Source organism: Odocoileus virginianus, chromosome 18 (assembly GCF_023699985.2).
Source record: "Odocoileus virginianus isolate 20LAN1187 ecotype Illinois chromosome 18, Ovbor_1.2, whole genome shotgun sequence".
Lineage (NCBI taxonomy): Eukaryota > Metazoa > Chordata > Mammalia > Artiodactyla > Cervidae > Odocoileus > Odocoileus virginianus.
The window spans coordinates 31,714,577-31,738,804 of record NC_069691.1 but is presented as its reverse complement, the minus strand read 5'-3'; the positions used below and the strand labels follow the sequence as shown (position 1 = coordinate 31,738,804).

At 43.2% G+C, this 24,228-nt stretch overlaps 1 protein-coding gene across 1 annotated transcript in view; it reads right to left on the bottom strand.

Moving 5' to 3' along the window:
• SNAPC3 (small nuclear RNA activating complex polypeptide 3) overlaps positions 1 to 1,209 on the bottom strand; it is a 36,045-nt gene extending 34,836 nt beyond the window's left edge. Inside the window, exons 1-2 of the mRNA XM_070480536.1 lie at positions 845 to 1,209; positions 119 to 196 (exon numbers count right to left, since the gene is read on the bottom strand). Coding sequence (XP_070336637.1) covers positions 119 to 196; positions 845 to 1,161 — 395 coding nt within the window. The 5' untranslated portion in view covers positions 1,162 to 1,209. The remainder of the gene's footprint in view (positions 1 to 118; positions 197 to 844) is intronic.
• Positions 1,210 to 24,228: the final 23,019 nt, after the last annotated feature.

Genomic DNA, 24,228 nt, shown 5'->3' with positions numbered 1-24,228 from the left:
TGACTGAGCGACTAAGCACACACATGATAACAATACCATGCTGTCAACTTCTGAATAATATAATGTTGAAAAAAATATTTAAATAATTATCTTGTAATAAAAGTTAAGTCCTCCATACCCCAAAGTCACTAGGTCAGTATTTTCTGGGATGACTTCTGGATCCTCCCCTTCCTCAAGGCACTTCAGTTTATCAAGGCTAAAACAAAAACAAACAAAAAAAGCAATCACGCAACCATTTGGGTTGTGTCCCAAATACTTCACTAAATAATCAGAGAGCGAGAATTAAAGGCAAATTATGCGCCCATACTCAATTAATGAAAGGGATACATGGCTGACTGAAGTCGCCAATATTGTTTAAAGGAGAAAGAGATCCTTACTGATTTTTATATTTTCATCCAAAATAAGACACTTTGAAGAAAATCTTAGTAACGGCATACTCAGAAGATCCCCAAGAGACCACAGACAATCAAGGTTTTAACACTGTTCTGGTTAAATCTCCTTCCAGTCTCATTACTAAGGTTCCTCCGTCGTTAAAGTCTGTCAATGACAGATACACGTCCTGTTACTCTGACTACTTTCTTATATTAATAAGCCCTTTAAAAACTAGTGAATAGAAAAATTAATCTTTCTTGCAGCTGCCTCGTCCCTTCACTCAACTAGAAGAAATCGTGCATTCCCCTCGCGGGACTTCTCCCGTTGTTCCGGGAAAGCTTTGATAGGGCGGCCCTTCTACCCCCGGGAGGAAACCACAGGCCCGCCCAAGGATGAGTCCAGGGGAGGGAAGGAGCAAGGCTGCACCCCGGATGACTCCAAGCTACAAGAGCCGCCTCGGCCCCGCACTCACCCGCACACCGCCCTCAGCTCGGCTGCCGTTTCCAGGCTGCAGCCCAGATCGCGGGCCACGGCGGCATCCTCGCTGCCGGAGTCGCTGACTCCTCCGGCCCCGGGCAGCGCCGGTGCCAGCGGCTCCTTCAGCGACAGGTCCCCTTCCCCGCGCAGCCGGCCACGCCACAGCTCCCCGAAGGCGGCCACATGGAAAGCGTGCGTGTTTAGCTCAGGAAGCTCGTACTCTGGAAAGTTGAAGCCGCCACTGCTGGGGACCGGATCCTGCCTGCCATCCATCCCACCGCACGCTGAGTCGCCTCGGCTGTCTTCAGCCATGTTCGCCCCACTCCCTTCCCTGAGAACAGCGGCTGATCAAGGCCTCGCGGGGCGTGCTGGGACCTGTAGTTGCGCGTGACTCGGGCTGGCAGGCAGCCGCGCTGCACTGGCGCAGCTTTAGACACTACATTTCCCGGCAGGCTCTGAGTCGGACCCGCCCTGGGCGGGGCATTGCAAGCCTCCGCGTGCAGGGTTTGAGCGCATTGTTCTCCGCTTCATTCGCACAGCTGAGCTGTTGCGGCTCTCTTCGCTGCGGCCAGTGGCTGTGTTCTCAGTCCCCACGGTTATGCAGCATCGCTCTCCTGCGGAGCAGGGTGGCCCTGACATGCCCTTTGGTCTCGCTCTTGGCTTTTTTCTCGGCCCTAGGGTTCAGGACTTTTCCTTGATTCCAAGGTTCATGAGTTGCGCTGCTGCCTCAGTGCCCCAGAGTCTGAGAGACTTGGGGGGTTGAGGGCTGAGACCCTGGACACAACCAGCTCTCCAGATCCAGTTCCTTTAGAACCTCACCAGCGGCCCCATGAGCTTCCCAGCTGGCTCAGTGGTGGCTCAGTGGTAAAGAATCCGCCTGCCTGACAAAGAGAACAGACTTATGGACGGGGGAGGAGAGGATGGGACAAATTGGGAGACTACCATTGAAACATATATATTACCATATGCAAAATAGATAGCCGGTGGGAATTTGCGGACACAGGGAGCTCAAACCCCCTGTTCTGTGACAGCCTGGAGCAGTGGGATGAAGGGGAAAGTGGGAGGGAGGTTCAAGTCAGGGGACATTTGTATACTTACCACTGAGTCATGTTGATGTATGACAGAAATCAACACAACATTGTAAAGCAATTATCCTCCAATTAAAAGAATACAGATAGCTGTTGGAAAAAAAAAAATCCACTTGGCAATGTAGGGGAGAAATCCAACAACACCCTTTCCAGGCAGGTATTTATCATCCCCATTGTGCTATTTGAGGAAAGAGATAACTGCTAGTTGACAGAAGCGAGGTCAGAGCCGCTGGGCTTTTATCTATAAACAAAAAACTCTCCCTCCATATTTAAGACTTAAGGAGGTACCCTAGACAAAGCTTGTGTCAGCCACTGAAATGGTTAGAAGGGGTGAAAAACCAAGGGTTTAAGTAAGCAAAGGCAGAAAATGAGACAGAAGTTGAATGACTTGGAATAGTGGGGCTAAGGCCACCTTCTCCCCTAAACTTGCTGTGATATAAGCCTGTGATTTCTTTAATCTTTAGCTAGTTTGAGTTGAATTCTTGCAATCTGAGTACAATTAGTCTCTGCAGGGCCTGTAAACCTTGGTCCAAATCCCTTTATTCCAGAGAATGAGGTTACAGTTTCAGGTAGAAGAACTCTAACATATATTTGAGGATTCAGTAACGTTTTCTCTGGATGTGAAAATCAGGGTGGTTCCTGAGAAGCAGTGGGAAGGGGCGAGACCAGGTGGAACACAGCAGGGGAAGATGGTTCACTTTGGAACAGCATCTTGAATTGTGTGGCTCTCAGGGTCAGTAGGGAAGGATCAGCGGTGAGCACCAGCAGCTTTCCCTTGAGTCTTCTCATCAGAGGCCCCTCTGTGGAATAAGGCTGAAGAAGTCTGGAAGAGCCTCTGCAGCATAAAAATTATTTTAAGCTGAAAGCGTTTGAGAACTGAATTTTTTTCTGAACTCCATTATCTACCTAAATGTGGAGCCTTCCCAAAGGACTCCATTTTCATAAATCCCCTCCCACAACTAGAGATTCCTGGTTTAGGAAGATCCCCTGGAGAAGGGAAAGGCTACCCACTCCAGTATTCTGGCCTGGAGAATTCCATGGACTGTATAGTCCATGGGGTCACAGAGTTGGACATGACTGAGTGACTTTCACTTTCACAACTAGAGAAGATGGGCTAAAGGAGGACATCACGGGCATACATGGTCATAAAGCTGTATCTTCCTTCGGTTCTCCTAAGGAGAACTTGAAAGTCATTTGCTTTCCTGTAACTGCCTGCTCCCCTTCCCCTTATCCTGTTAAGAGAGTGCAAAAGCCTAAATTCTAACTGCCTCCTAGAGTCACATTTTTCTGTGAACTCTTGTTAATCAGTCTTGTCCATTTAATTCACAGGCCCCAAATGACAATATAAGTGTGTAGAAAAAGTTTTTTCTCTGATAACAAAGCTGGGACAGAGGCAGCTTCTGGCCCTGTGGCAAATTTGGCAGCAAATGGGACTATTGTTAGACCTAACACTAGGATCAGACAAAAGCAGAAAGGAGTTAGAAAGAGTCTACCATCGCAGGATATAGTCCTTATAAATCTGGGTGAGCTTTGTATGATTTCTGATAAAGAAAAACAAAAATGAAAAAACTAAGGTTTCCCAATTGTGGATGTTGGAACCAACCACTGAATTGAGATGGTGGCATTAGTTGAGAAGGAAAAGGGCAAAATCCACTCCAATATTCTTGTCTGGGTCATCCCACGGACAGAGGAGCCTGGCGGGGGCTACAAGGTCATGGGGTCGCAAAGAGTTGAGAGATGGGATAGTGGTAGCACAAACCAAAATCATGGCTCTTGGTTGGAAAGTAGGAATAGGGAGACATGAGCTCTCAAAGTTTGAGCATTACTTTCCTCACTTGAAGGGTGTCAACACTGATTTTTGAAATAGAATTTTTTTTGGAACACAGTCATGTTTATTTGATTTCATATAGTTTATGACTGTTTTTGCATTACGACAGCAGAGTTTAGTAGTTTCAGGAGACTGAATGGTCTGAAAAGCCTGAAATATTTACTATCTGGCCCTTTATAGATGTTAACTAGACTTACTGTGTGATCATTTCACAATATATACAAATACTGATTCATTATGTTGTACATCTGAAACTAGTATATCTCAATTATATCTCAATAAAAATAAAAAATATGTAATTGTAGTCAAAATGTTTGCTGACTCCTTTTTTAGATGGTGATGTGCTTCTTTTTAAAATTTATTTTATTGAAGTATAGTTGTTTTGCAAGATTGCATTTATTTCTGTTGTACAGCGAAGTGATTCAGTTATACATATATACATATATATATGTATATATATATATACTTTTTCATATTCTTTTCTGTTATGGTTTAGTACAGGATATTGAATATAGTTCCCTTGTTGTTTATCCAGTCTACATGTAATAGTTTGCATGTACTAATCCCAAACTGCCAATCCATTCTTCCCCCAGCTTCTTGGCAACCACAAGTCTGTTCTCTATGTTGCTTATTTGTCTAAGAATAGAGGTCTTATGGAAATCCAAAACATGAACTGACGTGTTCATGGCATCTGACACCAGAAATCCACACTACGTTTTCTTCCAAGGCTTTCTGGCTTTCATTGTGCACATCCACTCCATTCCTTTCCTCTCTATCAGGTAGTTCTCACTAGCTCCTTATGTACACTGCTAAATGGTGGGGGGAATCTCCCCTTTTAGCTGGGTTAGAAAGGAGGAGATAGTAAAGAAGATTTAATTAAAGTTGGCACCACCCCCCTCCCCAGGGTGGTAAGGAGAGCCAATGTACACTTCTGGTCATGAAAGTTAGTCTCAGGGAGACAAGAAAAAAACAATTCCTTCTCAACACAATTACTCTTTTGCAACTTGTCAAATTAATGCCATTTTAAAAAAAAAAAAAATGCCATTTTCACATGCGTTTTCTTTGTATGTGATTGGTCATGGTAGCTGAGAAGAAACCACTCACCTTGGAGAGAGTACCTTGCTTTTTAGGGACGTTTCTGAACACGTCAAGCATATCAAACACCAGGGATTGCTCTCACCCTCCCAGAGTCAGCAGTGACTAAACAGAGCAGAGCCTCTCAGGGGCTCAAGGTTGCAAGTCCCAGCCAAAGATAGAGAGGAGGACTGTCCTCTTCCTCCGGGGAGGGCAAGGGCTTACTGAGGGAGTGGGCGGCTGTGGGGGCACTTCACTGAGGGCTTCAAAGAGAGGCCACGTAGCCAGAGAAGAGTTGACAAAGGAGGGAGAGATGGAGCATTTATATGAGATTCCCTGTTTTTGAAGATCTAGTCTTGAAGGCATGTGCTGATGTGTAGTAGAATAAAGTCCGAGGCTGTTACAGCCTGGATGATGACCTTCAGTACATTGCTCCTAATACGGTGTGTCTGGTCAGGGGAGGCTGAGCGGTGAGGATTGTCAGGAAGGAATATGCAGTACCTTCTGATGGCTTTAGGGGGGCGCCAGCGAGGAGAGCACAGGAGACATGCGTGCAGCGTTGGGACAGTGCCTCCCAGCACCAGAGGGAGTTGGACTGCGTTCTTCCTAAAGGCAGAGAAGAGATGTGCCCTGCTTTGCCCCACATGCTTCATATGCACGTGATGCATAAGGACACGTGATAAGGTTGCCAGATTTAGCAAGTGAAAAGTGCAGGACGTTCACTTACATTTGAATTTCAGAGATAAATAATGAGCGAATAGCTTTTTTAGTGTAAGTATAGCCCATGTACTATCTGGGATACACTAAAAAAAATTTTTGTTGTTTTTGTGGATCTGTTATTCAAATTTAACTATTCTTTATTTAATCTGGCAACGCTGTGCCTGGTCTATAGCCTGCTTCATAACCTTTCAGATCAGCTCACGGATCTACAAGAAAACTTCCCTCTGGATCTTTTGAGAAAGAGACCAAAAGCCAGAGGCAGAACGAGAACAGGAGTGGCCTAGTTTTCCCTGTTTGGAAAAGCCCTATGTACCAGGCCACCCCGGGCTGTTGGTCAGCACTCAGATGGCCAATGTCATGTCTCTGCTCTGGTCTAACCAACTTTGGCCATGCCATGGCTATTGGGGTGGGGGGTGGGGGCACACACAGAGTTGTTTATATAGATAGAAGGCAGCTAGGCTTGTCATTATATCCAGGGCACTTCTGTCTGCCAGCAGGCTCCCTCACTCCAGCCCTTCTCCTCCCCCACTTCTCTACCTCAGGCAAGAAGAGGCTCCTTTTCTAGTACCCCTTACCTCAACTCAGTGCTGACCCCTCTCCTCCCTTCCTCTGAAGACTCTCAAATGTGACTCTGATGTTTTTTGGCCTGCTTATCTGTCTACTGACACTCTTGCTCCTGTCATGGTGACCTTCTAGCCTGCTTCTTTTCCTGCACTATTTTCGAAACTCTATTCAGCTAAATCATTTAAGGCTCAACTAAAATCATTCCATTCCATCAAGTCTTTTCCACTTGAATCTGTACTGTTCTGTCCAAACTTTGTGCATTGTCCTTATTACCTCAAAAGCTTAATTGGCCTAAGTCTGTTTCCTTTTTTAAAAATTGAATATCAAACTCATAGGCTAAAGCTTTTAAATCACTCATAATGTCAGCAATGTTTTCCTGGTGGTACAGTGATAAAGAATCTTCCTGCCAATGCAGAAGACACAAGAGACACAGGTTTGATCCCTGGGTCAGGAAGATCCCCTGGAATAGGAAATGGCAAACCACTCCAATGTTAATGCCTGGAAAATTCTATGGACAGAGGAGGCTGGTGGGCTACAGTCCATGGGGTCGCAAAGAGTCGGACACAACTGAGGACGCATGTACCTGCAATGCCAAAAATCCCAACCTAAAATGACTTTAAAATTTTTGAGTAGCCTTCCAATTTTGTAATATGCATATATCACATATATGGGCTAACTCCTGTCCCATACTTAAATCTTTCCAACTTTTGTGACCTGAGTGGTAAGGCTCGCTCTCACCTAGCTCCAAAGAGTAACAAACCATGAGAATGATCAACCCAGCATAGAGCACATGCCCAGCCACATACTATCTCATTTCTTTTGATCAGTGACTATGGCTGGAGAAATGAGCTGATATGTTTGGCTAGCTCTAGATCTCTCTGTGATCAGCTCTAGATCACTGTAGATCACTCTGATCACTCTGATAAAGCAAGAGAGCTCCAAAACAAATCTACTTCTGCTTTATTGATTATGCCAAAGTCTTTGACTGTGTGGATCACTACAAACTGTGGAGAATTCTGAAAGAGATGGAAATACCAGACCACCTGACCTGCTTCCTGAGAAACCTGTATGCAGGTCAAGAAGCAACACTTAGAACTGGACATGGAACAACAGACTGGTTCCAAATTGGGAAAAGAGTCCATCAAGGCTGTATATTGACACCCTGCTTATTTACCTTATATGCAGAGTATATCATGAGAAATGCTGGGCTGGATGAAGCACAAGCTGGAATCAAGAGTGCCAGGAGAAATATCAATAATCTCAGATATGCAGATGACACCACCTTATGGCAGAAAGCAAAGAACTAAAGTGCCTCTTGAAAGTGAAAGAGGAGAGTGAAAAAGTTGGCTTAAAGCTCAACATTCAGAAAACTAGGATCATGGCATCTGGTCCATCACTTCATGGCAAATAGACGGGGAAACAGTGGAAACAGTGACAGACTTTATTTGGTGGGGGTGCTCCAAAATCACTGCTGATGGTGACTGCAGCCATGGAACTAAAAGACTCTTACTCCTTGGAAGAAAAGCTATGACCGACCTAAACAGCTTATTAAAGAGAAGAGACATTACCCTACCAACAAAGGTCCGTCTAGTCAAGGCTATGGTTTTTCCAGTAGTCATGTATGGATGTGAGAGTTGGATTGTAAAGAAAGCTGAGCGCCAAAGAATTGATGCCTTTGAACTGTGGTGTTGGAGAAGACTCTTGAGAGTCCCTTGGACTGCAAGGAGATCCAACCAGTCCATCCTAAAGAAAATCAGTCCTGAATATTCATTGAAAGGACTGATGCTGAAGTTGAAACTCAAATTCTTTGGTCACCTGATGCAAAAAACTGACTCATTGGAAAAAAACCCTGATGCTAGGAAAGATTGAAGGAGGGAGGAAAAGGGGATGACAGAGGATGAGATGGTTGGATGGCATTACTGACTCAATGGACATGAGTTTGAATAAGCTCCAGGAGTTGGTGATGGACAGGGAGGCCTAGCATGCTGCAATCCATGGGGTTGCAAATAGTCAGACACGACGGTGCCACTGAACTGAACTGAATCGAAATGGACTGAGATCACTTTGTGGCCACGAGATTAAATACTGTGACCAATAGGTCTGTCAGGATGAAAATTGGCAAGTGGATGGGAGAAGAACAGTATCCCAAAGCAAGGAAGGTAGTCATGGGCAGACAGAAATATAAGAGCTGTCTACAAAAACCAAGATTCTTCTGACTTTTGGTAGAATAAACCAATCCCCTCGAATCTGGTCGTCCTTTGGGAAATTGAAAAAAAATTTGCAGCTATTATACTGAGGACTGAACTCTCAGGGAATGGTAAAGATCAGAGGACACTCTAATTTGACTGAAACTGATTTTACTTAATTATACCTTCTTTCCCTTGAGTATCTGAATGAAATTTTTTTTTTTTGGCTGTGCCTCATGACATATGGGAATTTTAGTTTCCTGACTAGGGATTTAATCTGCATCTCCTGCACTGGAAGCGGGGAGTCTTAACCACTGGATCACCAGGGAAGTTCCCTGAATGAATTTTATAATAATAGATGGCATGGAATGTCTCGGAAGGATTATTATTCTCCTTTGTTTCAAGAGGAAGACATTTAGTTTTGAAAGAACAGGAAAAAAAAAAAAAAAAAAAAACTAATGACATACACTGGCACATTGCCTGAGGTTAAATCAAAAGTTTTCAGCCTTGTGTCTTATAGCCTACACAAAGGAAGCTTCCAAAATTCAAAATATCAGTGAATTTTTTAAAATTGGAAGATGACTTCAGCGTAAGAAGTTTGATTTGTTTCCTTCCCTCCCCCCAAGTATTTAAATGAAAATCCTTCACATCCTCTCAGGAATAAGGCAGAAGGAATGCTGCTTAAATTGAAAGAATACACCCACGTCAGAAGGGATAAAAGGTTTGCTTCCAAACCTGTAGGTTTTCCTGTTAAGAACATTTTGGTTTCATACAGGCCATAATCTCTTCTCATGTATGTGTTTTTAAGGGTACCCATTGGCTCAGTGGTAAAGAATCTGCCTACTAATGCAGGGGACATGGGTTTGATCCTTGGCTCAGGAAGATCTCCTGGAGAAGGAAATGGCAACCCACTCTGGTATTCTTGACAGGGAAATCCCATGGACAGAGAAGCCTGGTGGGCTACAGTCCGTGGGGTCCCAAAGAGCTGGACACGACTTAGTGACTGAACACAAACACAAGTCTCCCATCAAATGGATACACCATATTTGTTTAATCAGTGCTCATTAATTTAAATGTGGATATTTTTTAGTCTCTTACAAGTAACTCTACGATGATTTATCTTATACATTTCATTTGTTACATGTACAAACACATCTATAGGATAAACCCCAGAAATAAGATTGCAAGGTTGAATAGTTAACAGATTGTCATTCTTGCAGTGTGTTCCTAAAGCAATCCTACCATTCTTCCCTTCATGAATTTAACCTTATTCTCTGAAATTCATTTTAAACATTTGCTACTCTGCGAAGACTTCCTGATCCCCTCTCTAAAGATTGTTTGTCATTTGCTCCCACATCAGTGATCTCACTGCCTCATATGTGTACCCTCACTCTAGCTCTTGGATTTTTGTACTGAGTTTATTTATTGGTGTGGCAGTGACTGTCACTGTTATAGACATGCTGTTCGAAGGGATGATGCCTGTCCATTTCTGTAACTCTAGAACCATAGACAGTGCCTAGTGTTTATCAGATACTCAATACAGATGGATGGATGGATATGGCTAAATAAATAAATATGACCAAAGAAATTGCTATTACTGGGGAAAGTTCAAAAAATTATCCAGTAGAGAACCTGGGACAAATATCAATGTCAAATACAAGTGTGCATAATTATGCATTAGGCTTGGCTTGATAAGTTGACAGAAAGAGAGGTTCTGAACTAGGAGTAGTACCCACTGAATTCATAAGTACATAAGTAGTCAGCAGTTGTGATCTGTACCAGATAAAGGTCGTATGGATACAAGAGCCAGAAACATATCTTCTATTACTTAAGCAAAAATTGGATTTACTGTGGAAGTTGGTAGTAGAAAGCAGAACTGAACAGCCAACCCTCAGGAGGGGTGGTAACAGAGTCAATCCTTTAGAAACAAGAAGAGTCTGTTTCTTTCCTGAACACTGGCAGAGATGACTCAGCTCTTAACATTTCTGAACCTGACTAAGTTCTCAAAGGTCCCAGAAAAGAACCTGATAGGTTAGGAATCTCTTCCTTTGGATCATTCAGGAATAACTAAAGCACAGAATGAGTAACTCAGGCTCAGCCTTTCGGGAAACCATTAGGTGCCAGGCCACCACTGTCATTTTTGACTCCGGAGGAACCAAGGTGATAAAGTAATGAGTTTCCTATCTGGTGTGTATGTCGGAATGATATGAATGATTCTGACAGACAGAATGATAAGGAAGCCAGGGAAACCTAAAAGTCAGGTCAGTGAGGGTAAGAACAGGGTAGGAGAGCAAGCAGAGGCCTAGACATCAAGCCCTCGGCAAAGGTCAGAAGTAGACTGGCAGGCAGACTCACGTGGAGCTGGAGTCGTCTGAGCGCTTCTAGTCCCAGGTCAGGATTGGATCTGGGAGCTAGAAGAGGATGGAGCCTCCCCAGGGGCAGGGGAGCCAGTAGAAAGGACGTGTAGGCGGGGCCTGGCATGGCCCATCCCATAACACAGAACTTGGAACAGAGCTCTTCCTTCAAATGTGTTTCCCTTCGCTGGTGGGCCAGCTGGCAGTGTGAAGGACCAGCCCAGCCTGCCTCAATCCCAGCGAAATGTACCAACAGCAATGCTCATGTATTTGATTGTCTCTCTGTTATTGACATGTATTATTTTTTTCTGGTTGTTATTTGGCCTTAAATCCAACTTATGTGCTGGTGTGCCTGAGAAAAGGGAGGGTACTAGCATTCATTTTTTGCCTACTATGTTCCAGACATAGTGGGTGTTGGTTGTGCTTTAATCACTATGTCATGTCTGACTCTTGGGACCCCAAGGACTGTAGCCTGCCAGGCTCCTCTGTCCATGGGACTTCCCAGGCAAGAATACTGGAGTGGGTTGCCTTTCCTTCTCCAGGGGATCTTTCCAACCTAGGGAATGAACCAGGGTCTCCTGCCTTGAAGGTGGATTCCTTACCAACTAAGCCACCAGGGAGTGATAGAGATCTAATGAATGTTATTGCATTTAAAAAATATCCTCAGAATAGCCCTTCGAGGGAAGGATTAGGCTCCTTTCTATAGATAAATTAATGGAGGCAAGGAATGTGTCTTTGTTCAGACAGCTATAATGAAATACCATAGACTGGATAGCTTATAAACCACACAAATGTTTATTTCTTACAGTTCTATAGGTTCAGAAGTCCAAGAACATGGCCCTGGCAGATTTGGCGTCTGGTAAGGGCCCACTTCCTAGATGGCTATTTTTTGCTGTAACTTCACATAGCAGAAGTGCTAGGGAACATTCTCTCTGAGGCTTCTCTTATAAGGGTGCTAATCCTGCTCGTAAGGGCTCTGTTTTCAGGACCTAGCCACCCCTCAAAGGCCCTGTCACCTGATAGAATCACCTGGAGAAACATACAAATACTGGGGGAACACAGACATTCAGACCAGAGCAGAAGGCCTAGTAATTTGAACAAAGTTCTCTCAGACCCCAGGGCTCATATTTCCGTCTTCACAGCACTCTCTAGACTCTTTTGAACCTCATCAAAATACACACACTCGACCTGTTTTCCTGAGAGTGACTGTATGACAGCCATATTGTCATAGGCAATGGAATGTACTTGGAATAAGGAATCCCTAATTCTGGGCTCAGTTGTACTATCAGTTAGGTGGTAGCTTTGTTTTCACATCTGTGAAGTAAGGGGATTGAACTAACTGATATCAAGGCTCTTTTATGCCATGTCTCAGGACTTCCCTGGTGGTCCAGCAGGTAAGATTCCATGCTCCCAAAGCAAGGGTCCCGGATTTCACCCTTGGTTGGGGAGCTATAACCGTTTACCTCAGATTGGAACTTGAATCCACATGGCTGGAACTCAAACCCAGTCAAAACCCACCATACCTGGTTTCAGGTCCTAATGAAGCTCGAGTTCTTCATGTCTCATTGCAGACAGAATTCAGTGAGGGACAAAATAATAGGTAAGATGTGGATTTATTCAGATCCAGAGAGGAGCACTTGCTTGGAGTATTCTTGTCTGGAGAATTCCATAGACAGAAGAGCCTGGCAGGCTACAGTCCATGGGGTTGCACAAGTCAGACACGACTTAGCAACTAAATCACATGTTTTTCTTTATTCCTCATGTGGTATCATATATGATTCAGTGAAGCAGATTTGTATACCACATCAGAGTGCTCTGGAATTCCCAAAGAGTCTTTGAACTTACCTATATGGTTTCTCAGGGATAAGGTACATTGCTGTCTTCACTTTCAGGACTGGTCCATAAAAGTTGTTTTTAAACTTTCTCCTGTAGTTTTAGTAGTAAAAATTATTTTTCAAATGAAATTATGACTTAGAACTCCAAAATGTAAACCAAATGTAACTGCATGTGTAAAATAAGTTATTGCACTGACTTGGAGAATGAATTTATGGTTGCAGTGGGGGCAGGGGAAGGGGTAGTTAGAAAGTTTAGAATGGGCATGTACACATGTTGCAGGGAGGAAGCCAATTCTGACTCCATGTTGGAAACTGTTTCTTTGACTTGCCTTTCGTTGTTCTTGTTATTCTAATCATAATTCATGGCTTACCTGGAGGACCCTGCCCCTCTGCTTGACTGCAAACTAAAGTGCTTTTGTTCACCCATGGAAAGATAGTTTGTTCCTGTCCACCTGTGAACTACAAGGCTTCCCTTGTAACTCAATCAGTAAAGAAGCTGCCTGCAATGCGAGAGACCCAGGTTCAATTCCTAGGGCAGGAAGATCCTCTGGAGAAGGAAATGGCAATCGACTCCAATATTCTTGGGGAATCCCAGGGACAGAGCAGCCTGGCAGGCTACAGTCCATGGGGTCACAAGAGTCAGACAGGACTCAGCAAATAAACCATCAACAAAACCACCTGTGAATAAGAGAGATTAACACACCCTTCCCAAAGGCAGGCCAGTCTCAGAGATGTTTACAAGACTGAGGACCTTTTCACTTTATTAGTCCACTGCTTCTCCCTCTCTCTTCTGCCTTTTGACTTTAGTTCCTCATTGCTTCTTTCTCTCTGATCTAAAAAAGAATCTGACATCCAGACCCCAATAAGATGGTTATTTTGAGGTGCTAGCCTGTCATCTTCTCCATCCGCTGCTTTCTAAATAAAGTAATGTTCCTTGCCTCAACACCTTGTCTCTTGGATTCATATCACTATATTTAAAATGGATAACCAACAAGTATGTACTGTATAGTGCATGGAACTCTGCTCAGTGTTATGTGGAAGCCTGGTTGGGAGGGGAATTTAGGGGAGACTGGATACATGTATATGTATGGCTGAGTTCCTTTGTTGTTCATCTGAAGCTATTACAACATTGTTAATTGGCTGGGTGTTCATTGGAAGGTCTGATGTTGAAGCTGAAGCTCCAATACTTTGGCCACCTGATGCAAAGAGCTGACTAATTGGAAAAGACCCTGATGCTGGGAAAGATTGAGGGCAGGAGGAGAAGGGGACGACAGAGGATGAGATGGTTGGATGGCATCACCAACTTGATAGACATGAGTTTGAGCAAACTCCGGGAGTTGGTGATGGACAGGGAGGCCTGGCATGCTGTGGTTCATGGGGTCGCAAAGAGTTGAACACGACTGAGTGACTGAACTGAACCGAACAATACAAAATAAAAAGATTTTTTGTTTTTAAAAAAGGAAGAAACAACAGCTGAGAAAAAAATCTTTCTAGGAGAAAGGGGGGTTTCGGATTAGAAAAGAAATTTATGGATAGAAAATGAGGCTTAAACTTTCAAGCAATAGAAGTGTTAAGGGAAGCACACTGACTGAAACTGCCCACTCTGGCCAGGCATCATAGTAACCATTTGCATGAGTTGTTTTAAGACAGGAGGTCCTGGTAAGGAATACAGAACTAATAAGCCACCACCAACAGGGAGAGTTCAGGAAAGGTCAAAAAGTGACACCATGTGTCCAACCACCTCCGAGAATCCTTCTCTCTGGCATCCATCTTGGTTGAACAAGGCGTGCACCACCAGGAAGGACTCTGAGTCAGAATGATTGTCTAAAGACAACCCAGAAACTAATCCCATCACCATAAAACCCAAGACTGCAAGCCATGTGACAGAGCAGTTCTCCTGGGTTTCCTCACCCTCCTGCTCTGCGCCTGGGTGCCCCTTTCCAATAAAATCTCTTGCCTTGTCAGCATGTGACACCTTGAAAAGTCATTTCCGAGTGTTAGACAAGAGGCCACTTTCAGGCCCTGGAAGGGGTCCACCTTCCTGCAACAGAAGTGAACAGAAATTTAGAGGTGGAAGGATTGCATAAGAGAGTAGAGAAAGGGCCCAGCTGTATAGCATTAGGCTGGAACTCAAGGCTCCAGAAACTGATGGAAGGATCTTTTCTAGGAGTGAAGTATGTCTAATATTTTATTTTGAATTCTCAGGTTTCTGTGATGGAAATCTGAGTGAAGTGCCTAACATGAAGTTTTTGGTTGTTGAGGCATCCATTTCAAAGATACCTATCTTGAATATACACATTGCCAGTGGTATATCACAGCCACTAGTTAAAAACCTAGATAAAAGAACCAGCCTGCCCACACCAATGGATTTCCCCGTATGAAAAGCCCTGGAAACCTAGATAACTGACAGCTTGAGAGATCCTGCTCTCCCCTTCCTGCACCCTAATTTCTGCTCTTACGTTTTAAATTTGCCAATTCAGAGTAAACCTGTAAAGCCCTAGGCACCACACCTTTGATCCAAATAAAGGCAGAGCCCCAGGTTCAAGACCCCTCCCTCACTCTCTCTACCTTGCTCTGTAACCCTCAGATGTTGGAACCCTCCAGGAATGGTGGATAGCAACTCTTGTTCTGGAAAGTTCCCTGATGATCTTTTGCTTAGGCGCGTCTTGCAATTACAGGGAAAACCACAAGGACTGGTCCTACCGCAGCATTGGCTCTGGTGGGAAGATGTCCGAGGGGGCTGCCACAAGGAGGACAGGCCCAGGTGAGGACCTCAGGCATTCCTAGCCAGCAGCATGCCTGTCAATAGGAGGAGGTCAACAGAAGAAAATCCTGTCCATCTCTGCAACGTCGCAACACACATAAACGCCCTTATGTGAGAGGGGTTCTTTATCTGTGTGTGTAGGGCAGGTGAGTAGGGCAAAAAATAAGGAAAAGGGCTGAGTGCCATATAAACAAAATTAATTCACTGAAAGCAGGAAGTATCATGTATCAAGTATTTTCGGTGTCAAGGAAACATATTTGGTACATTTAATCTAAACACCATAGGAACTAGGTACTATTACTAATCTTTATTTTTTTTTTTTAATTTTTATTAGAGTATAGTTGATTTACAATGTTGTGTTAATTTCAGGTGTAAGCAAAGTGATTCGGTTATACATACACAAAGATCACTTTTTTTTTTTTTAGATTCTTTTCCCATATAGGCTATTACAGAGGGTTGAGTAGAGTTCCCTGTACTATACAGCAGGTTCTTACTAGTAATCTATTTTATATCTTTGTGCCTACATGCTTAGTCGCTCAGTCGTGTCCGACTCTTCGTGATCCCATGAACTGCAGCCTGCCAGGCTCCTCTGTCCATGGGATTTCCCAGGTAAGAATATTGCATTGGGTTGCCATTTCCCACTCCAGGGGATCTTCTCCACCCAGGGATTGAACCTGGCTCTTCTGCTTTGCACCCTTTGAGCTACCAGGGAATCCCATAGATATAAACATAAAAGCACAAACTATAACCTTTCTAGATGAAAATACATGAGAAAATCTTCATGGTGTTAGGTTAGGCACCAGTTTCTTAGGTAGGAAACAAAATTATAACCATAAGATAAAAATGAATAGACTTGACTACATCAAAATGAAAAACTTTGGCCCTTCCAAAAACACTATTAAGGAAACTAATGGCAAGCCACATAGGGAAAATATTTGTAAAATTCATACCTTATTAAAAACTTATATTTAAAATAGATACATCACAATTCAATAATAAGATAAACAATGCAATTTAAAATGGGCAAAAGAGTAGAACTGACATTTCACAGAATAATGTTTTAAAAACTGGCAAATAAGCACATGAAAAGGTGCTAAACATCATTATACCTCAGAGAAATGTAAATTAAAACCACTGTCCAATATTGTAAAGTAATTAGCCTCCAACTAATAAAAATAAATGGAAAAAAAAAACCCACTGTAACACAAACACTACAAACCACTAGAATGATAAAATTTAATGAATGACAATACTAATTTTTAGTAAGGATCTGAAGCAACTGCTACTCTGGAAAATGGTTGGACTTTTAAAAAGTAAAGTTAAATACACTTACCATGCATCCCAGGAACTCACTAGATATTTTCGCAAGAGATATGAAAACATTTGTCCACTCAAAGACTTCTATTCAGATGTTCATAGCAGCTTTGTTCACAATAGTGAAAACTGGAAATAATCTGAATGTCCAGCAACTGTCAAATGGATAAACAAATTGTAATGTTTAAAAAAAAAAATCACAAAAACCAATTCTGTCCCCTACAATGAAATGTTACTCATCAGTAAGATGAAACAGACTGCTGACACATACCAACGCAGTGATAAATCTCATATGCATCATGCTGAGTGAAAGAAGAATTTCTATTTCTAAAATCACTGTGACAGAAAATCAGTGGTCACCCGGGCCTGGAGGCTGGAGTAGGGGAAAGACTACAAATGGGCATGAGTCACTTTTGCGGGTGATGGAATGTTCTGCATCTTGTTTGGAGTCATGTTTATAGGACTGTTTATATTTGTCAAAACCTATCAAGTCTGCATTTAAAATGAGTGAATTTTATTGTATGCAAATTGCATCTCAATAAAACTAATTTTTAGGAAAAAATATTGCCTTTAGAGTTATTTTATTTACTTATTAAATCAAATAAAGCTTATAGCTTTTCTGAAAATATAGCAATTAAATAGACTACCAAGTTCAAAAACTTTAATTTGTATTTAATAATACACAGAGTGAAACTCTATAATGCTTACTAGAAAAAAAAAAAAAGAGACATCCAAAGAGGTTGCTTAGAGATCAGCTAGGTTTAACACCACCACACAATAGACCTGCATTCTTTGAATCTTGAATAGAGGATTCCTTATTAACACCTGGCAGTCAAGGTAAGGCTGTCTTTTTCCTACTCAAGAAAGATTCCCACATGTTCCTACTCTTGTTCCTACTCACACTTTGCTTAAATTAAGGTATCAGAAGAGGGTTGCCAGGTATCTTCACCCCACACTCAGAATAGCCCAAAGGGAACACACTTGTAAGTGGAAATGCAGTCTTTGTTCTGTCCTGAGCTCACCCCGGAGGGTTCCCGCAGGGCTGAACACGTAGGCTCACATTCTGCTTCTCTAAATATCTGATCTGGAAAGGAGACAGCTCGTGATGAAAGCCAACCTTCCAGCAAAACCTGCACATTGCCATTTCAGAAATTTCCAGAATGAAATAGCTGTACCATATGCTGTTGATATCCCTTGAGGGATCCCCTTTAAGTTATGCCTCAACTAGTGAAATACACTTTACTCAATAAAGAACAAGAAGGGCAATCGTTTCTTAAAAGACTCCAAATGAAACAGCCAATGAGCTAAAAGCAGGAGCCAGCAATGGTGTAGGAGGGGACCCATGGGATTTGGTTTCTTTCACCAGTCTGATGCAAAGCAATTCCCAGGGGAAATCTCAGAGTGCAAAGCCAAGCTCAGTTTGCAATGTCTAAGCTAGGTATACCAATACTGACTTCAAAGATGAGGTGGAGTAGTAACAAAAAGCAAACAAAGGATGAGAATATGTGTTTTGAGGTTCCCAGAGGCAACCTGGTACAGAAAGACGGTTTTGTAGCTTAAGTCACTTGATCACTGTGAGTTGGCCTTTCTCTTTCTGTATTCTCTCCCACAGTCATTCTCTTCAAAGTTAATATCTGTCTTGATGAGCAATCTTGAGGTTCAAAGAGGACACATGCAGGACGCCCTAGCACAACATCTGGCTCCAAGTAGTCCAATGACTACTAAATATTACATGTAACAGGATGTTAAATGTCACAAGTTGAATATTAAATAGTAAACATGATATGTAAAGGACCTATGTGTTTTCTGTGGCCTCCATACACAGAGTGATAACATCGCAGGAATAAATCCCAGAGGGTTAGGAAAGAGTAAGAAACTCATCATAATAGAGATATACTTGCCTTGGGCAGGAGACATGGAGGGGAGAGGTCCCCTGTGGCAGGGGTGTACTGGCAGGAGTGTCCTCCTAGATACATTATTCTTCCCAGGAGGCTAATCTCTGAGAGCTCTATTATTTGAGTTCCCTTGCTGGATAGCTACCAGTTGAGTTTGGCCAGTGTGAGGCACTGGCAGAAATCACTAACAAGAGAAGGGCAATTCCAGGCATTTCTTTCCGCTGTCTCCTTGCACAGGCATTGTGTCTTTGGCAGTGTTTGCATCCTTTCAGGACTACACTGTAGCCAGGCCTCCCTTGCAGTCTCACCCTCACTGGGCTCTGGTGCTACCGTTCCCTCTACTGCTTGGAGTGGTAATGGCTTTCGCTGTTACAAACCTGTATATGACCTTATCCCTTCTGTGTTCCATGAATCCTGTGCCCAACTCTATAAGAAGGCCCTTCCTTAGAGTCTCTTTGTTACCATGTGGGGCAAATGTTATTTTCTGCTAGGACCATGACTGATCAGGGATCTCCCCAAGATTCACAAATGCACTCTGGAGAAAGATAAATCTTTGATTATCTGGCAGTTTGAAAGAGTGCCAACTAGTTAACCATGGGATTCCCTGGTGGCTCAGACTGTAAAGAATCTGCCCACAACGCGGGAGACCTGGGTTCAATTCCTGGGTTGGGAAGATTCCCTTGAGGAGGGCATGACAACCCACACCAGTGTTCTTGCCTGGAGAATCCCCATGGACAGAGGAGCCTGGTGGGCTACAGTCCATGGGGTTATAAGGAATCAGACATCACTGAGAGACTCACACAAACACACAGTTAACTCTAACAATGCAGGTAATAATTTTTCTGGAAACATAAGGATCACAGGTAACAAAAGAGAGTTGGAAGAGTAAAAACTCAAAGAAATAGAAGGAAAGAAACTGATAACATCTGGCAGTAAGCTAGAGCTGGGAGGAGAGGCTCCAGCTTAACATGAAGTTCAAAGTTTGACTATTACCTGAGACTTGAAATGCTAAAAATTGACTAGGGAATCTTGTATTACCTGACAGTGAATAGAAAAATCATGAGGTCTGCTTCCATTTCTATGCAGAGGAAGAGGAAGAACAAGGCACCATGAGTACATTTCAAAGGAAGGTGGGAGATAAATTCGCTTTTCTCATACACTAAAGGCACACTATTCAGTATAATGCTTAACAACAAGGGCACGCTATTCAATATAATGCTTACAAAATAACAGCTCTAAAAAGATTTACTCGCACAGCACAGGTCATGCGGGCAGGACCAAACCTGGATTTTGCTTGCCTATTTACTTAGCTCTAGATATGATACCATGGAGAAGGCAATGGCAACCCACTCCAGTACTCTTGCCTGAAAAATCCCATGGATGGAGGAGCCTGGTAGGCTGCAGTCCATGAGGTCGCTAAGAGTTGGACACGACTGAGCGACTTGACTTTCAATTTTCATTTTCATGCATTGGAGAAGGAAATGGCAACCCACTCCAGTGTTTTTGCCTGGAGAATCCCAGTGGTGGGGGAGCCTGGTGGACTGCAGTCTATGGGGTCGCAGAGTTGGACACGACTGAAGTGACTTAGCAGCAGCAGCGGCAGCAGACAGGATACCAAATTATCAACCTTATCATCACTAAGATAGCACCTGTTCATTTCTTTATCGTTTTATGACCAGAGGACATTTTCTTCTTATTCCTTTGCCTCGATATAATCTTTTATAAATATCACACTGACCTGCAGATATATAATATTTATATCCTTATATGGCACCATATCCCTGGAGAAGGAAATGGCAAAACCACTCCAGTATTCTTGCCTGGAAAATCCCATGGATAGGGGAGCCTGGTAGGGCACAGTCCATGGGGTCGCAAAGAGTCAGACACAACTGAGTGACTTCACTTCACTTCACTTCATGGCACCATATAAGGGCTTCCTAGATGGCGCTAGTGGTAAAGAACCTGCTCAGACGACTCAGACGATGTAAGAGGCATGGGTTCAATCCCTTCCCCTGGAGGAGGCCATGGCAACCCATTCTGGTATTCTTTCCTGGAGAATTCTATGGACAGAAGAGCCTGGTGAGTTATAGTCTGGAGGATTGCAAAGAGTTGGACACAATTGAAGCGACCTAGCATGCATGCATGGCACCATGTAATAAACAGCACAGCTTGATCAGTTTAACTATAGATCTGTACTCTCTGGTTAGCTAGAAAAAGAAGATGAGTGTTGTTCTTGCTTAGATTGTGTGCAGAAATCTGTTGTGGATTTGCAGGAGGGCAGTAGATTACAGAAGAATGACCTAGGAAAGGACAATTGCCTCTGAATCCAACTTCATATCATGGCTATATTTTGTGCTATTTTCCAAGGGATGGTACTTAGAGTTTTAGAATCAGAAATATAATTGTTAGGGCATCCAAAAGTGTTTGAGCTTGGGGGCCTGACTCCCTTTGACCGTATCCACATATATATAATGCCTGTTAACCATTAGATTGATACTGATCATGGTCAAAGAGTTATGTTGCTGATCAACACATTGTTGTCCTATATGCAAAATCCATGTGGGAAGCCAGAATCCAATAAGAAGATTATTTAGAGGGCACGGGATTAGCACAAAGGAGAAAAACTGGATGACTTTAATGACTCATGTCATCTAGGAATGATAAGTGGCAGGAATCTGGCTGTTAGGCTATCCTGGCCCAGGGGTGGGACAGCAGTGTGCACATTGGCTTGGTGTGAGAAGCATTAAGTCAGTGTCTTTGTCTCTGACTCTCATTCATGCTTCATTTACCAATCCAGCCATAACCAGACAGACACTCTGTGTTAAAAAAGATACTTCAAGTTAGGGTTACCTTGGCTGGCCTAGGAATCTTGGCATCCTTTTGTTTACACTAAGTTTGCCAACTTCTGATGAGATTGATTCTTCGCTTATACTGAGTTGGTCAGAGAGTTCATTTGGGTTTTTAAAAACCCAAACAAACTTTTTGGCCAACTCAATAGAATAATCCAGCTCACAGAGGGCCGTTTTTTCCTCTTTATCACCAACTTCTTATCAAATTCTCATTCCAGGTCACCTACAGCTACCAGAGGGGAACGCATGATCTCTAGGACTGGTTTTTGCTGAGGATTATGCTTCTTAATTTCAGGCTTCCAAGCAGAGGGTCAGATGGTTATCTCCTGTAGATTTTTCTCTACATTGTTTCTGTCCTCTGGACCTTATATCAAAGCTTACCGCTTTTTAGTGGTCAGATCTTGGACTTGATGAACTTCATTTCTAAAACCTAAAACTATAAAAGCCCACGCTCTGACCACAAACTGCCATCCTTCCAGCTCTCACTGTAGCTCTAAACCCTGACTCTCAATCTCAGAGCAACTTTTAAACACCTTAATCTCCTCATCTCCTCACTCCTGGCTACATTTCCCTCTTTATCTAATCCATAGCCTGATGTGCCATCATGTAACCATTCTCTCTTTAGGAGGCTCAAGGCTTACATCCTAGTTTCTATACCTCCAGGGCTTCCCTGATAGTTCAGTTGATAAAGAATCTGCCTGCAATGTGGGAGACCTGGGTTCGATCCCTGGGTTGGGAAGATCTCCAGTATTCTGGCCTGGAGAATCCCCTGGACTGTATAGCAAAGAGTTGGACTGAGTGACTTTCACTTCACTTTCATACTTCAATGAGCCTGACTTTGACCTACTTTTCTTCCACACAGGGGCAGCAGTTTTGCTGAAGGAAAAACAATCATTAAGCAGATTGGAATCACTTCAAGTTTAAAATCTTCAATTTTAAATCTTCAACTGTGTTTTTTTCTTTCTTGGCCCTGAGGCTGGTGGAATCTTAGCTTCCCAACCAGGGCTTAAACCCGGGCCCGACTACTGAGGACACCAAGTCCTAAATATTGGACAGCTAGGAAACTCCCTGTCCTCATCTTTCAGTAATTTCTTTATTTGATAGTGATCAGTTCCTCTCCTGTTTAGCAGTTAGAAAATTTCAGCATTCTCCTCCAGGCCTCTAATTCATCTCCAATCCTGCCTCCCTCAGTTGTGTGTGCATGCATGCTACGTCGCTTCTGTCGCATCCGACTCTTGGACTATAGCCCTCCAGGCTCCTCTGTCCATTGGATTCTCCAGGCAAGAATCCTGGAGTGGGTTGCCATGCCCTCCTCCAGGGGATCTTCCTAACCCAGAGACTGAACCCGAGTCTCTTTTGTCTCCTGCATTGGCAGCCGCGTTCTTTACCACTAGCGCCACTTGGGAAGCCCCCCTCAGTTGTTCCTGTTCATTTATTTTATAGATAGAATGGAGGTCCAACAGATATTAACTTACCATCTGCACATCTTCACATATACAGCCACATGCATTCTTACTTCTTTTCTCTCACTCACAGCAGCTGTCTTTCCCTACAGCATTTTCAGGTTAATCCTTCAGCTTAGGCTCTGATTAGGTTGTGACTTTTAAAAAATCATCTATTTTCTTTCTTTTTTTTTTTTTCCATTTATTTTTATTAGTTGGAGGCTAATTACTTTACATCATTACAGTAGTTTTTGTTACACACTGAAATGAATTAGCCATGGATTTACATGTATTCCCCATCCCAGTCCCCCCTCCCACCTCCCTCTCCACCCGATCCCTCTGGGTCTTCCCAGTGCACCAGGCCCGAGCACTTGTCTCATGTACCCAACCTGGGCTGGTTATTTGTTTCACCCTAGATAGTATACATGTTTCAATGCTGTTCTCTTGAAACATCCCACCCTCGCCTTCTCCCAGAGTCCACAAGTCTGTTCTATACATCTGAGTCTCTTTTTCTGTTTTGCATATAGTGCAAAATCATGGTGACCTTTCTCTCCTAGCTCCTTCTCAGCCTAACAATGTGATCTAGTCTGTTTTCCCTTAAAAACAAAAACAAAAACCAAAGTGCTTCATGAATTCTACATTTTCCTTTACCTGTGAACCCTCCTATGCTTCCACTCACGGTGAAGTTCCTTGGAGATCTACACTCATCACCTGTGTGTCTTCATCTCCCATTCTTTCTCCAGCTTACTAACATCTGTCTCCTGTCCACAGTAGTCCATTGAAACTTTTCTCAAAAATGTTATCAGTGGCCTTCTTGGAAAAGTCAGTGACTCTTACTTGATCCCAATACACACTGTTGTTGAAGGTTGATGGCACTTTTCACTAGAGAGCTTTTGTAATTATTTTGGCTGCCCAACACAGAGCCCTCTTCTGCTGAATGATTTCTTCACTCCATGATCGCTGGGGAGGCAGACACTACTTCTCTTGATGGATGCTAAAAATAGAGTCATTGCTAGCCTCCTTGATAGAGGGCACTGCCTGTGAGGTAAGCTTGGTTATTCTGATGCATCTGCTTCAGACGTTGAATCCTGCAGTGATGCAAAGAACAGGGACAGTAGACTTCTCACTGATTATGGAGAATATGGTTGAAGCTCTCAGCATTTTTTTATCTCAAGCCATCCAGTCTGCAGAGACTAGGGGTGGCCTCCCCTAACCAATTCTGTGGTGTGATTTGTGATTGTGATTCTGATTGCAAAGCCTCTGGGCCTTCCAGTTGGTTTAATATGCTACCCAAGAGCCTTAAGTCTTTCCCCTTGTATGTTTAAATCATAGTTTCTGCTCTTTACAGCTAAGAGCTCTGACCCCTGACATTTCATCTTTGAACTGAGGACTACCTTTGACTGATGAATTCTCCACTCCCACTTCCTTCTTCCTCCAAGTCGTGATCATTCTAGAATATTAACTAT